This window comes from Malaclemys terrapin, chromosome 7 (genome assembly GCF_027887155.1).
Source record: "Malaclemys terrapin pileata isolate rMalTer1 chromosome 7, rMalTer1.hap1, whole genome shotgun sequence".
NCBI classification, from domain to species: domain Eukaryota; kingdom Metazoa; phylum Chordata; order Testudines; family Emydidae; genus Malaclemys; species Malaclemys terrapin.
This window is the reverse complement of record NC_071511.1, coordinates 82,973,956-82,989,848: the sequence shown is the minus strand read 5'-3', so window position 1 is coordinate 82,989,848 and position 15,893 is coordinate 82,973,956. Positions and strand designations below refer to the sequence as shown.

The following is a 15,893-nucleotide window of genomic DNA, read 5'->3' as shown; positions in this document are numbered from 1 at the left end:
TATGCAAAATCATTAGGAAAAACATTGTTTTCCAAAAGTAGAGCAGCAAAAATTCCATGAAACCTGAAAAAGTTTAGGAGTGGGATGCTGACAAGGAACAGGCAGGTTTTGTAATTTTTTTTTATTTTAATTGAGAGGCTCTGTCTTCCAGACCCTATAGGTCATGTTGTAATCTAGTCTTTCCTAGTTCAGAGAGATGTGAGTATTTGGTGATTCTTTAAAGATAGTTGCAGGTGACTTTGGAATAAGCTATTCAAAATGTTGACTTTTAAAACAGTATCCAAATTAATTTGCAAATATTACTACTTTATTTATATGATGATTTTACAAGTTACACATCTCTTTACATGTCACTAAAATCCAACCCATCAGTTTGGTCCAGTTTCCTAACTTGTTGTTCTGTTCATATTAGCGTTCCATGAAGGTACGTCCCTAGGTTGTACTAAGACGTGAAATGAAAGTATCTTGATTTTGACAAGTTTCCTGTCTGCTTATGCCAAATGTTTACTTCCATAAATGTAAGGTGTCATGGGTTACTTAACATAAGTGAACAGGATTATGGTATAGGCCAGTTTAGGCTATATCATTGTTACCATATTTGTGCTTAATATCGTTGGTGCTTAATGAGTGTGTGTGTGTGTGTATGTGTGTGTGTGTGTGTGTGTGTGTGTGTGTGTGTGTGTGTGCACGTGTTAGCCAGCATATATTAGTCAAGAAGAGAAAACTATTAATATAATTTTAATCTGTGGGTTAAAAAAATACCAGTGTAAAGCAAAATTAATTTTTAAATTGCAAATTCTGGATTTATCTCTCCATTCACTTTTTCCCTCTATAATAATCATGTTGAGAGTTCTACATCTGGAGACTCCCCTCACATTTTAGAGGGTGGGGTCAGCTTGATCCAGTGGATAAAATATTTGACTGGGAGAGACAAGACCTGAGTTCTAATCCCAGTTATGCCTCTGATCTGCTTGGACAAGTCGGTTCTGTCTCCATGCCCCTGTTTCCCTTCCCACCTATGTCTGTCTTATCTGCTTACACTGTAAGGGCCAGATTTTTAAAGGTATTTTGGCATCTAAGGATGGAGATAGCCACCTAATGGGACTTTCAGAAGAGCCAATCTCCATCTTTAGATGCCTAAATACCTTTAAAAATCTACCTTGGAGTAAGGACTGTCTCTCATTTTGTTTTTGTATAGTGTACTGGTCTCAGTTGGAATACCTAGGTGCTACTGTAACAAAAATAATAATGAAAGGTAAAATATTTAGGCATTAATACTAAAATCTGAGTCCTGTATAATAAGCTAGATGGAAGCAAGAGTGAAGAGGATTATATCCAGTGTTACCGAGTGACTAGAGGGAGGTTCTGAGTTGTGTCCTCCAAAACTCATTGCAGAGACTAATTTTATTTAATATTACATAAATGGTCTTAAAGATTATTAAAGTTTTAGAGTGATAAAAATTCATTGATAATATTAAGATAGGAAGCAAGTGAATACTTCCTGAGGAAGCAGCATATTATGATAATTAGGGAAGTGGGCAAGTGACAAAGGGTATTCTATGTCTCAAGCATGCATATAGACTTAATGAAAGAGAATATATATTTAATAGAGTACAACTGCAGGAAAAAAATAAGAAAGGGACATAAAGGAAAAAGTCAGTGATGATGGAGTCACAATGAATGCATTATGTAAAAAAGCAAATGATGTTCTAAGATATATAACTAAGGCAACTGCATTTAACTCAGAGACAATGACTGAATTAGAAAATACTTCATTTGAAATGTTATGGAGACTTTGAATTTGCTTCATAAAGGAAATTAAAATCTTAGACTCTAACTTTGTTTTGGGGGTGATATGTGGAAAAGGCTGAAGAAGCTGTATATAGCTAAGTTCAAAAAGAGGAGAACATTCAGAAGTAACATACAAATATATTTATGTGGCAACCACACAGCAATCTGTGAATGAACTTTGTTTACCTTAGTAAAATTTATGGGCAAGGACTAAACATAAGGAGACTTAGGGTATGAATCCACAAAAGTACTTTGGTGTCTCTGTCCCATTTTGGGGGCACCTAAGTCCTGTGTTTAGGTATCACCATGATCCATAAAACTCTCGCTCGTCTGCGTCCTAACCTATAGGTGCCTAAACTTCTGGGCATGTAGGTGCCCAGGGACATATCTCTTTCCTGAGCATGCCTCATGATGGGTGTCTGGATGCCTAAGCCTCAGAGAAATTCACGTTTGGCAGCCTAAGTTGTGTGTGTGTATAGGGTTAATTCCAGTAGGTGCCCCTGAGCATGCCTACTGAATTGAATCACTCAGGCAAGTTCACACAAAATCATCAGAGGGAGGAGGACCTCTCTTATAACCTTTATGCTCAGTCAGGATGTGGGAGACGCCCATTTCAGGTCCCCCTCTCTTCCAGGGGAGAAGGGATTTGAATGGGGATCTGCCACCTCTCAGGTGAGTGCCGTGGCCACTAGGCTATGGAATAGTCTGACATGGGGCTCCCTCAATCTCTTTTATTGAACTTTTTCCACTTTAATTAAACAATGGGATACTTAAAAATTAATTGGACCAGAGAAAGAGTTAGAATGATTCAATAGTCTAGTGTTTAGGGCACTCACCTGAGAGGTAGCAGATCCCTCTTCAGATCCTTCAGGGGGACATGAATTGGGATCTCCCACATTCTGGGTGAGTACCTTATCCAATAGTTTAAGGAAGGTCCCCCAGTTGGTTTGTTTCAGGTCTTGCATGCAACTTAGGCGGCTGCGCACTGATTTCCCCCAGTTTGTGGATCTCTAGCAGAGCAAGGTGCTTTCATGTAGCCCAGACTTAGGTATCTATATCTGAGAGAGGAATAGAGTTTACAACACACCCATTCTGGTCAGCATCTCCTATTGGCTAGCTTAGGCTTCCAGTCCTCGTGTGCTGGCTTTGTGGACTGCATTCTTATGTACCTGTCTCTCCTCTTTCATTGTATTGGGAGCCTATGCACCTAACTCAGGCTTTGTGGATCAGTGTTAGTCCTGAGATGCCACAACACTGAGCATTGCAATGCCCAGGTCCCTGCATGTATCCCAGCTGTGGAGAGTGGATGTTGAGAAGAGATTTTTAATTCAGAGAATAATTGGGATATGGAACGGGTTGATAGAGGCTAGAACTGACGATCAAGGAATTTAATTGTGGAATGGATGAATATCTAGAAACTTGGAGCATTTCTAAATAAACTTGCATATAGGTGGCTGTGATAACACAGCTCACTATAAAAGCATAAAAATATCTGTGCTATTCCTAGAGCTTCATGTTCTTGGATGTTTAGTTCCAGAAGGTGAAGCTTCCTCAGAGAGCTGGTGTACTGCCCCTGAGTCAAATATAAGTTGCCTGCTTACTGGGTTTGACATGAAGAGTAGAGGGGCCATATGTATTTATATAATATGCCAAGTGTAGACAAGTCCTTAGTAACTTTATTGGATACCTACAGAGTCAGAGCCTTTGCTTTCCAATCCTTTTCATAATGCTTGTTTTCTTTATTTATATATATAAAAATAAAATAATATTCTTGGCTGCATAGTCACCAGATACCTTGCTAAGACACAACAAGGTGCAGATGAATGCTAGGGTGGGATTATGTTGTATGAAAGAACCCACCTCTGTAATGTGGGATTTAATTTATACAATGGCTTACTGATGATTAAAAAGACATATTACACAATAGTTCAATTTATCCTAAGCAAATGATCAGTGAGGGAAGCAGTGATCTGCTCTGTTTAAGGCTCCCTCTCTGTTGCTTTGCCCCTGAGTCTTCCAAAATATCCTGAGGAAGCAAGATCTGGTTTGGTGATCCCCCAGGCCTCCACAAAAATATAGGCTGGAACAAGGGCCCTGTTTATTCAATACTGAAAGTGCCATTTTCCAGCCATCATCTGATGAGTAATGAAGTGGCTACTGTATTTTTTTTTTTTTTAAGATAATACATTTAGATGCAATGCCAATGGAAGGGCTCTGTCATGAGGCAGGGCTTCTCCTCAGCTTGCCAAGGACTCTCTGCTGCCCCCACAGTCTTTTTTAGGCAGTTTTATTGTCCAAACTTAAACAGTTCCTCAGCTCTCCTTTTACATCTCAGACTTTTGCTGCCTCCCCTCCCAGGGGAGTCTGAGGGTCCTGCTTTTTTGTGTTCTGTAGCTTTGTCTCTCACTCGGTCACTCTTTGACCCCTTATAGCTCCAGGTGCAGCCCCGTCCCCTAAATTAGCCCAACTGGGAGCACTTGTTCTGGCACAGGGACACTGGACCTCCTTCAGTTTATGGGGCCAGCCACCCTGTGACAGGTCCTTATTGACGTCAATTGAATTTCAGGCTGTCAGCAACTTCCTTCTCATTTTCCCACTCATTCTTGTGTCTTTCAGTTCACTCTTCTGCCCACAGTTTGAAGGAACCGAGGCTGGAAGCAGGGGCTTCAACTATTCTAAAAATCCTGTTTTTTTTTCCTGTTCCTCTTCCTTTCCCTCAGTTTAATTTCTGCTTTCATCTAAATTTCATCTTATTTTAAAAATAAGTAATAAAGTGCTGCAAAAGAAAGTTATAGTAAATCAATCTTTGTTGAAATTTAATTCACTGTTTCCTTTAGCAAATATAGTACAGAATGGACTAATTTGGTTTTACATTACTTGTCAATTTTAGTGTGCTTTAAAAACTCTTCTTTTCCTGGCAGGATTTGAAATCTAGCAATCAACGAGATGAAATTGCAGCAGCACGTGCTTCTCTGAAGGAAAATTCGTCTCTTCTACATTCAATTTGTTCAGCTTGTTTGGAACATTCAGATGTTGCATCTCTCATAGCCAGCAAGGACTCAATTTGCAATGAAATACAGAGCGCTCTCAATGTCATTTCTAATGCTTCTCAAGGAATTAGTAATCAAAGGGTTCATCCTACGTCTCATTCAGCTATGCTAGGAAGTGCACTTGATGAGCTTGAGGTAGGTATATATGTAAACATGTACCAACACACCGTACACTGGAGAATGAATTAATTTATTTTAAATGAAGGTAGTGCTGGCTAAAGTGACATTGAAAGCATTAGAAACTGAAGTTCTGTTTATTCAGTGTGGACAATATTAATGCAAGCTTTCCCATAAGGTGCATCAACCCTGACCTTGGTGGGACCACTTCCTGCAGATGAGGTGGTGGTTAGGTCTCCAAGCCTGTTTAGTTTTTGGATTCTCAGACACTGCCAGAAAGGGTGCTAATTAGTTCTTGTTGAGTTGCTGATGGAAGGGGTGAACACACATAGGACAGAAACTGGAATAAGCCCATTTTATAAATGCCACTAACCAGTTATCAGGTGAATACAATTTTGGTTATCACTGGCCTAAGCTGGATTTTAACCAGTGTATTGGAATAAAAGATTCTGTCCTAATGCCGTCACATATGATTCACATAATTGAAGTTTAGGATTTGAACAGGGCTGGTGCAACTACTAGGTGGCCGCCTAGGGCGCCAAGTGGTTGGGGGCACCAAAAAGAGCTCCTCAGGGGAGGCGGTGGAGTGGAGGTGAGCTGGGGCAGGGGGACATGGGGAAGGCTGCCCGCAGCAAGTAACGGGGGGGGGGGGGGACATGCAGGGGAACCGCTTCCCGGCCCAGCTCACCTCCACTCCGCCTTCTCCCCTGAGCACGGCACCCCCGCTCTAATTCTTCTCCCCTCCCAGGCTTGCCGCGCCAAACAGCTGATTGGCGCGGCAAGCCTGGGAGGCGGGAGAAGTGGTGCGGCGCCGGTGTGCTCAGGGGAGAAGGCAGAGCAGAGGTGAGCTGGGGTGGGGAGCTGCCGCAGGGCGGAGGGGGGCAGGGAGCTGCGGCGGGAGGGTGCCGCAGGGTGGAGGGGGGGAGCTGCCGCAGGGGGGGCACCGCAGAGCTGGGAGCTGCCGCAGTGGGGGTTCCCTGGCTCTTCTCCATGGCCCCCACCTCTGCTCCGCCCCAACCCCGCCTCTTCCCACCCCCACTCCACCCCAGTCCCGCCCACGCTCCCCTGAAGACTGCAGCCAGGCCCGACCCTGTACTCACCACATGATAAGTGGAGCGACCCAGCCCCAGCCTGTTCCACTCCCCTGGCTCCCAGGCTGGGGCCCCAGGCCTCCACGGGGGGGAGGGAGGGGAGGCGGCTGGCTATTTCCTGCAGGAAGTGGAGTTACCCAGCCCCAGCCTGCTCCGCTCCCTTGACTCCCAGGCTTTTGGGGGGGGGGAACTGCCCCCCCCCCGCACTCGCCGGCGGCGCGGCTGGGAGCCAGGGGAGCGGAGCAGGCTGGGTCTGGGTCACTCCACTTCCTGCAGGAAGTGGCCAGCCCCTTCTCCCCCATCCTCCACGGAGACCTGGGGCCAGCCCCCCCCTCCCATAGAGGCCCGCAGGGGGGGGCTGCATAGGGCACCAAAATAGCTAGGGATGGTCCTGGCTCCCCAGACCGGAGGGGGGGCGCAAGGTGGAAGTTTCGCCTAGGGCGCAAAATATCCTTGCACCAGCCCTGGATTTGAATTATGCTCTTTTTCTGTCAACGTCATTTAATGAACAGTGACAAAGTAGTTAAATTAATATCTTTTATTGGACCAACTTCTGTTGGTGAAAGAGACATGCTTTTGAGCCACACAGAGCTCTTCTTCAGATCATCCTGGGACCAACACAGCTACAATGACTCTGCAAACTGTTTAATGAACAGACATAATGTGATTCATATGGTTAGACAAAAATTGTGTTTCTGTTTTCAGCAGTTAAGAATATATTTGAGGAAAGTCCCATCTTTCTCTTCTCCCAAACAAGTCTTAATCATCTGAGTAAGGTTTCCCCTTTGCATGTCTGGCTCTGACCTGATCTGTTTGATGTTAGGAGACCAGAGTTCTAGTTCTGGCTCTGCCATTGGTCTGCTGATTGATGTTGGACAAGTCCCTTCTCCTCTTTGTGCCTCAGTATACCTAAATTGGGCATGATGATACTGACCTCCTTTGTAAAGCACTTTGAGATCTACTGATGAAAATGCTATATAAGAGCAAGGTATAATAGTAATAATGTTGTTAGAATTCCTTCTGGTGCTTGAATTTACCCTCTGCACACACTTTCCCTCTAGTAAAGAGTCACTAGCTCTGCGTTATGAGCCTGATCCTGAAAGGTGCTCTCACTTCCCATAATGTTAACAGGGGTGCTCCAACTTGCACAGTTTGGCTCTAATTCTGCAGCCAGAATGACAATGTTCTGTGTTGTTTTGTTATCAGGAGATAGGGATAACTTCTGAATGGGTGACAGACCCTTCCTGTCTAACACTGAAGTATCCCAGCACCACTGTACGTCTGAATTCAGCTGGTCTGGTGAGCTGCATTTGAGAGATGCTGCATAACATAAGATAATGGCTTTAATTGTAGAGGCAACAGAATGATCTGACTAATAATGTCAGTAGGTGCCATTGAACCATGCAGTATGTCTTGGAAATAATTGCTCCCCCTTTAGCATTTCTGTACTGGGGAAATTTTAAAAAATAGTCCCACCATTATTACTAAATCCTTGTGTATCAAGAATTCCACAATAAACTCCATAGAACTCCAATGACATTCATAATTAAACATAGACTAATAATGTTTAATTCTTAATAATTACTAGGGTTGTCAAGTGATTAAAAAATTGATAAAAGTGATAAAAATTATTAATGAATTAATTGTGCTGTTAAACAACAATAGAATACCATTTATTTTAAATATTTTTGGATATTTACTACATTTTCAAGTATATTAATTTCAGTTACAACACAGAATACATAGTGTACAGTGCTCACTTTATATTTATTTTTTTACAAATTTGCAGTGCAGTGTAAAAAAACAAAAACATGTATTTTTCAATTCACCTCATACAAGTACTGTAGTGCAATCTTTTTATCATGAAAATTGATCTTACAAATGTAGAATTATGTACAAAACCCCCTGCATTTAAAAATAAAACAATATAAAACTTTAGTGCTTACAAGTCCACTCAGTCCTACATCTTGATCAGCCAATCACTCAGATAAACAAGGTTGGTTACAATTTGCAGGAGATAATGCTGCCTGCTTCTTGTTTACAATGTCACCTGAAAATGAGAACAGGCATTTGCATGGCACTGTTGTGGCTGACATTGCAAGATATTTACGTGCCAGATGCGCTAAAGATTCATATGTCCCTTCATGCTTCAACCACCATTCCAGAGGACATGCGTCCATGCTGATGACGGGTTCTGCTCGATAATGATCCAAAGCAGTGTGGACTGACATTTGTTCATTTTCATTATCTGAGTCAGATGCCACCAGCAGATGGTTGATTTTCTTTTTTGATGATTCGGGTTCTGTAGTTTCTGCATCAGAGTGTTGCTCTTTTAAGACTTCTGAAAGCATGCACCACACCTCGTCCCTCTCAGATTTTGGATGGCACTTCAGATTCTTAAACCCTGAGTCGAGTGCTGTAGCTATTTTTAGAAATCTCACATTGGTACCTTCTTTGCGTTTTGTTAAATCTGCTGTGAAAGTGTTCTTAAAACGAACATGTGCTGGGTCATCATCCAAGACTGCTATAACATGAAATATATACAGAATGCAGGTAAAACAGAGTAGGAGACATACAATTATCCTTCCAAGGAATACAGTCACAAATTTAATTGACAAATTATTTTTTTAACGAGGATCAGTATGGAAGCATGTCCTCTGGAATGGTGACCGAAACATGAAGGGGCATACAGATGTTTAGCATATCTGGCATTTAAATACCTTGCAACACCAGCTACAAGAGTGCCATGTAAATGCTTATTCTCACTTTCAGGTGACATTGTAAGTAAGAAGCAGGGAGCAGTATCTCCCATCAATGTAAACAAACTTGTTTGTCTTAGCAATTTGCAGAATAAGAAGTAGGACTGAGTGGACTTGTAGGCTCTAAAGTTTTACATTGATTTGTTTTTGAGTGCAGTTATATAACCAAAAAAAATCTGCATTTGTAAGTTTCACTATAAAGAGATTGCACTTCAGTAATGGTATGAGATGAATTGAAAAATACTTTTTCTTTTGTTTATCATTTTTACATTGCATATATTTGTAATCAAAAATAATATAAAGTGAGCACTGTGAACTTTGTACTCTGTGTTGTAATTGAAATCAATATTGAAAATATAGAAGAACATCCAAAAATATTGAATAAATTTCAATTGGTATTCTATTGTTGTAAATGCGATTAATAGTGATTAATTTTTCTGAGTTAATTGCATGAGATAACTGTGATTAATTGACAGCCCTAATAATTACATGTTGAAAACTGTATTAAAAGAACATGCAGGGCCAGATTCTTCAATGCCTTCTCAGGGCCTTTGCATCACCAGAGTGTAGGGGAGCTCACAGCTGTTGCAGAGCCACTATGTCTGTTTCCTGAGCCAACCTCGTCACCCACCACCTGGTCTCAGCATATAGGGTGTGTCCAGAGTGCAATGCAACTGGGATGGAGTCTCTTAGAAACCACACACAGGTGGCAAAAATTAGAGAAGCCCAAAGGCTGCTTGAATGTACACCAGGGCTCAGGATTGGACAAATTTGCTCAGAACCTCAGGGTGCTGTAGCCAGCTTTCACATTGCTCCAATCTTTCTTTTGCATGGAGCAGAAGCTCAACGAATCAGAGAATTTGGGCCTAACCATCCAATTTAAATACTCATTTTCTTTTTAAACTTGTTTTGCTCACTGCATTAATTCAGTAGCAGAAAAAGACTTTCAGGCAAGACACATTAGCAAATCTGTACTGTAGCTGCTCAATCTGTCTACTTTTGGAGGTTCTGGTTTGTTTATGTTGACTCTTCTACCTGCCACTACCTCTGAATTGATCAAGGTAAAAACAGTCCATTATGTATCCTTTGTCTTACACCTGCCTGGGAAATATTGCCTGTTCTTTTGAGCTTCTCTACACTGTTGAAGAAAGCATACATATCTGATTAAATTATTGGAAGAATTAAAACCACAACCAGAATCCTTTTGCATGAGTCACTTCTTTTGTTTAGTATCAGGGGGTAGATGTGTTAGTCTGTATCCACAAAAACAACAAGGAGTCCGGTGGCACCTTAAAGACTAACCGATTTATTTGGACATAAGCTTTCATGGGTAAAAAACCTCACTTCTTCAGATGCATCCCAATATTTAAATTCTTGATTTATAAGTGAATGTTGTAGCCATTCATTCAAGTATGATACGGATCATCAGATCATTTAGATATCATTACATAACCGGAACTTAAGAGGTCTGCTATGAGAAGGAATCCCTTCTGTTTCCCCCATACTTCGAAGTTGCTTCTCTATGAGCATTTGGCTCTATTGGTTTACTCTGAGTATGTTGTCAGGCCATTCTGCAGCTTAGCCTCTGTCAGTGCACTGGAGAAAGTAGCAATGCCAGCAGTAGCAATGTTTTCTCTGTGTCAAGCCATCCCACGTCTGAAGCCCATTTAGGAGTCAGGATGTTGTAGGAGGAGAGATACACCTCTACCCCGATATAACGCTGTCCTCGGGAGCCAAAAAATCTTACCACGTTTTAGGGGAAACTGCGTTATATCAAACTTGCTTTGATCCACCGGAGTACGCATCCCCATCCCCCTGGAGCACTGCTTTACCGCATTATATCTGAATTCGTATTATATCGGGTCATGTTATATTGGGGTAGAGGTGTATTGCAGTTGGCAGGCAAACACCTGGAACCAGTATCTGCAAACCACTCCATGGGGTGGTACCTCTCTGAAACTGTTTAGTTTCAGTGATTGACTTTAATCACCTCCCAGCGTATTTAATTCCTGTGGGAGCTGTGGTAACCCCTCCTGCATGGAGTAGAACACAATCACACACAGCATAATACAATATGGTCCCCAAATACATTGCGTGCGATTGTATTATCTGTCACTGTGGGCACCCAACATTCCCCTAAAGACAGTAGGAAATGTGGGTGCTTATTACTCCTGAAAATCAGGTCATTTTTATTTAAGTGCCTTGGTTTAGGCACTGAAGTTTGAAAAATATTTACAACATTATTTATTATAATTAAGAAAATGATCAAATAGCATAGAAGCAGTATTGTCAGAAGTGCCATGTCATAAACTCTATGTTGCAAAGAATTAACTAGACCTCCCTTGACTATATCACACTACCTTTTTTCATAAATACAAAAATACTTCTCCAGTTTAAACACCTTTGCCTTCTTGAGGCCTATGTGGAATTATATATTTGCATGCACAAACAATATAAGGAAACTGCAGCACTCAACGAGATTAGTTTCTATTTTTGACTTTTTGTCATCTTTTGGCTATGGTGGTGCTCACTGTTATCCATGCTTAGAAGAGCCATAATGCACTTAGCTGAATAAACGCTTTGAATACTTAGGATACTTGACAACTACTTTGTCTTGACCACATTTCTGGATTCTGTATTTAAAGGTTAATTTTATACAATACCTCCTTACAGCTCTTTTGGTAAGCAGTAGCTTTTATCAAAAGTTAGTTTAGACTTATTAACTTTCAGGGAAATATGTTTTTGTAAATTTAGAGATAGATATATTAAGTAGACCAATATGCCATAGTCTCTCTGAACTGTTATTTCAGTGTTACTGGACCCGGCTGTACTGCTTTAAAATTACTATATCAAGTTATAGTGATAATATAGTATTTACCTCTCAATAGCGCAAAAGAGCAAAAGTACAGAAACAAAAGAAGAGGACACAAAAAAAGATTTAGCAGAAATTCCTCACCAGCAAGTGCTTTCTCCTGCGTCCTCCTCCAAATGTATCATAATCTAGTGAACTGGCATATGCTAGTTTTGCAGATAGATCATCATCATCAATTCATTGTGGCTGTATTTATGAGCGAGCACCTATATGTTGGTGGGGATCACAGCAGTTTCATTTCACAGAGAGAAAGTAACAGACTGAAAACTCAGACCAGAACTAGTAAATTATTACTCATTACTCTTATTGACAAGAATAACTCCATCTGACTGGCAAATTGTTAATAGGATTGTGAAGTTTTCTCATCAAAAATAGTACTAGCTAATGTGGCGAAGTCTCCCATGGCTTCTGAAAAGTAATCATCCCCTGTCCCACGTACCCACATATTATATACACTTCTTTACCCATGTACATTAACATGCAGCTTTTGCTAGTTGTAATATTTACTATTTTCCATTTGACGTGTGGCATAATCAAACCCTCAGGTTTGACACAGCTCAAGATGCTTGGCAAGAAGTAGAAAGGTTTGAGTTTCCACTTGCTTAAAGTTCTTTAGTGTTTTCATGGCAAGTAAGGTAGCTATTTGTTCAGAGGGCTTAATGATTTATTACAAAATTTGGAACAGTTCTACTGTTCAACATTTAGTTGGAGAGTTCTTGATTTAGTTCTGTTGAAAAATTTTCTAGACAATATCGGAGGCCGTGACTGAAGTCTCTGGGTGAAATTCTGGCCCAATGAAGTTAATGGGAGTTTTTCCATTGATTTTAGTGGAGTCACAATTTCAGCGCCATGTGCCCATTCCATTGTAAAGGTGTCGTGGGAAAGAGCAGGTGCAGTATTGAGGAGACTGGGGCATCCACTGAGAATAGTCCAGGAGACTTGACACTATTGTGTAAAAGAAAAATAAAGTGCCAGTGAAATTATTCACATTAGAGAAACTCTAAAATATCAAAATGGCAGATTAAGTTCACCCTCCAAAATACAAAATACAGTACATAATACAAACAGAGCTTCACCCATCAAATAACTAGCTTAATAGTTTGCAGGCCAGACGTCTTCCTATTTGCTTTCTGTATCCACATGGGAAGAGGGGAAAAGCTTTGTTATTTAAAGGCACCCATTGTCCCAGCCATGCAGTAAGAAAGACAATACACCAGGGATATGGTTTAATTAGATTTATTAGCTTTATTAACTCACCTGGATAATATTAGGTAATAAGTTGTACAGTGCAGGTCTAGTCGTTCCTTAATTGTTTCCACCTATTTGGGAAGGCTGCCTTCAGCCCTCCCCTTCCAGTTCCAGCTAGTTGTTGGGTTCCTACTGCCCTCCTCTTGTTTGAGGGATAAGGGGAGATGGGGTGGAGGAACTTATCTCCCTGCAATATCAGACATAGGGAGCCACAATCATGCTTCCTTAGGGGATGCCTTCCCCTAAGTCTACTTGCAATTCTGGTTTATCAGGGAACCAAATCCTCTGTGGTTTGAGTACCTGCCCTGGACACCTGCTAAAAGAAGGTCCCAACAATTAGCTTGGCTGACTTGAAGGAGCCACTAAACCTTTTCTTCCCACTGTCCACACAAAGCCCCCTGCATTCAAGGTTTCTTACTCTCCCCCTTAATGTAGATCACTTCACCAATAGTTTGCAGGCCAGAGGTCTTCCTATTTGCTAGCTATACCTCCATGGGAAGGGAGAAAAGCTTTATTTAAAGGCACCAGACCTTTTTCTCACTCTCACAGTAGATCACTGTGTTCCAGGGCTAGTCAGTCTTATCGACTTCTCTAATACTTAGCTCAATTAGAAAACAAGAGAGGAGTGTTGGATTCCACAAATCTACCAATCCCTAGTAGAGGGGAGGTATGGGCTTCTCCTATTCTCACTTCCTAAGGGGGGCTAAAGCAGTGTTTCCCAACCTGGAAGGAAGGCTCCCAGACTAATGAAGGTAGGGTTCTTTGAATTATTCAAAAGGTAGTGCAAATGTTGCACTAGCAAAATGGCTATTTGTATTTCACAATTGAATGGTTCAGTATATATTAGTTGGAAATCAACAATTTGTTATAAGTGAATTACCTCTATATAATAAATCAGTAAATATTTAAACATTATTTACTAATTGTGTATGCAATTTGCAAAACCCCTATTAGTATGCTAGTTATCAAAGTATAAGCTTTTTCCTTTCTCTCTCATGCTGTGGTGGGCATTGCCTACATAAGCAATCAGAGTAATTATAACCTAGGTAAGGCAGTGATTAAACATCTGTGATGCAGAAAAACATAGATCTCACTTCTGAAAACTGTCTAGGTGCTGCTTTTTAAATTTTTCATTCACACGGTCTGTAGGGGTAACTGCTGAAAGGTTAGTTTTCCCAGCATTTTAGGGTCCCTCATGACACTTCTTACCATATAAATTCAATTAGTTATAGTACATTTCCTCAATTTCCTCAAAAGTAGAATGATACTTAACTGTTGTCACTGCGTTAAATATAGCTGATTTTTGATGAATCATAGAATCGTAGGACTGGAAGGGGCCTTGAGAGGTCTTCTAGTCCATTTCTCTGCACTCAAAGCAGGACTAAGTATTATCTAGACCATCCCTGACAGGTGTATGTCTAACCAGCTCTTAAAAATCTCCAATAATGGAGGTTCCACAACCTCCCTAGACAATTTATTCCATTGCTTAACCACCCTGACAGGAAGTTTTTCCTGATGTCCAACCTTAACTGCCCTTGCTCAGTTTAAGCCCTCAGAGATTAAGGATAACAATTGTTCTCCCTTGTCCTTGTAACAACCTTTTATGTACTTGAAAACTGTTATCATGTCCCCCGTCAGTCTTCTCTTCTCCAGACTCGGTCTTCCCTCATAGGCCATGTTTTCTAGACCTTGAATAATTTTTGTTGTTCTCCTCTGGACTTTCTCCAATTTGTCCACAACTTTCCTGAAATGTGGCATCCAGAACTGGACATAGTACTCCAGTTGAGGCCTAATCAGTGTGGAAGAATTACTTCTCATGTCTTGCATACGACACTCCTACTAATACATCCCAGAATGATGTTTGCTTTTTTTTGCCACAGTGTTGCATTGTTGAGTCATATTTAGCTTGTTTTCATCCACTGTGATCTCCAGATCCCTTTCCACAGTACTCCTTCCTAGGCAGTCATTTTCCATTTTGTATGTGTGCTCTTGTTCATGATATAATTTCTTTCTAAAGCTGCAGGAATTTCCCTTCATAGAATAATGCTGACGACATTAATATTTTATGCATATTCCAAACTGTAAACCCCCACTTCTACATTGGAGTTGGGAGAGCTTGGCACAGGAGCAAACAGCAAATTGTTAAGAGTCGTGGGAGAAAATGCAGAGAGTAGCTCAGAAGTACTGGACATCCCCATGGAGGTCAAGCCCCTACATGTTCCCCAAGATGCATGTTCTTGAGAATTTTTTTTTTCTGTAGGGCTCTGTGCTTTTTCATAGTTGAGATGTTTCTGACAAAAGCTGGGATTTAAAGAGGTTATTTTCAAGATCAGAATCTTCATGGGTTTTAGCATTCCACTTAGCTGTCTTGGTCTACTGCCAATGTGGTGTGCTGTGTTCCCACTTTGGATTGCAGCAAAGATGCTGACTGGCAATTCGGATTGTCTGTTAGAGTGGTCTGGGGCGTTTGTGAGGTTAGGGGAGGTTTTTTCCTCTTTAAGAAGTTTCTGTAGTTTATAAAAGTTATAAAACTCTTGTGTTCATGTGGGTATGACTGAGTGAGTAAATGGATACAAATGTAGTATGATTGATTCTCATCTTTGTTCTCCTCCCCCACCTTTGTCTGGTTATGTTTCAGCATTTTGCTGATCTAGTTCCTTTTCACTTTCATTGGGAATTAAATGAGTTCCAGAAGCGTGGAGTGCTGATACCTGGTAATTAGTTGAGATTGCCATGACAATTAGCCTGGATAAGTAGAAACTAATTGTCTTGATTTGACCCTGAAAAACCAGGTGAGGCTTGGTGAGGAAAGCACTGTCTGGTCCAATCAGGACAGGGGAAAGGACATATAAAAACAGCTTTCCTGAGTTTGTTAAATCAGGTGGTTATGAAAGAGTGGGAGGCTTATGTGCTAGTAAGGCTGAAATCTGTGAATTAGAACTGTTAACTTATCAACTCAAACCAA

At 41.0% G+C, this 15,893-nt stretch overlaps 1 protein-coding gene across 8 annotated transcripts in view; it reads left to right on the top strand.

The window, feature by feature from the left end:
• Window positions 1-15,893, top strand: part of CTNNA3 (catenin alpha 3) — a 954,554-nt gene that overhangs the window by 199,946 nt on the left and 738,715 nt on the right. For all 8 annotated transcript variants that reach the window (XM_054035487.1, XM_054035488.1, XM_054035489.1 and 5 more), the window contains one exon: window positions 4,713-4,976. In XM_054035487.1, the coding sequence (XP_053891462.1) occupies window positions 4,713-4,976 (264 nt within the window). The remainder of the gene's footprint in view (window positions 1-4,712; window positions 4,977-15,893) is intronic.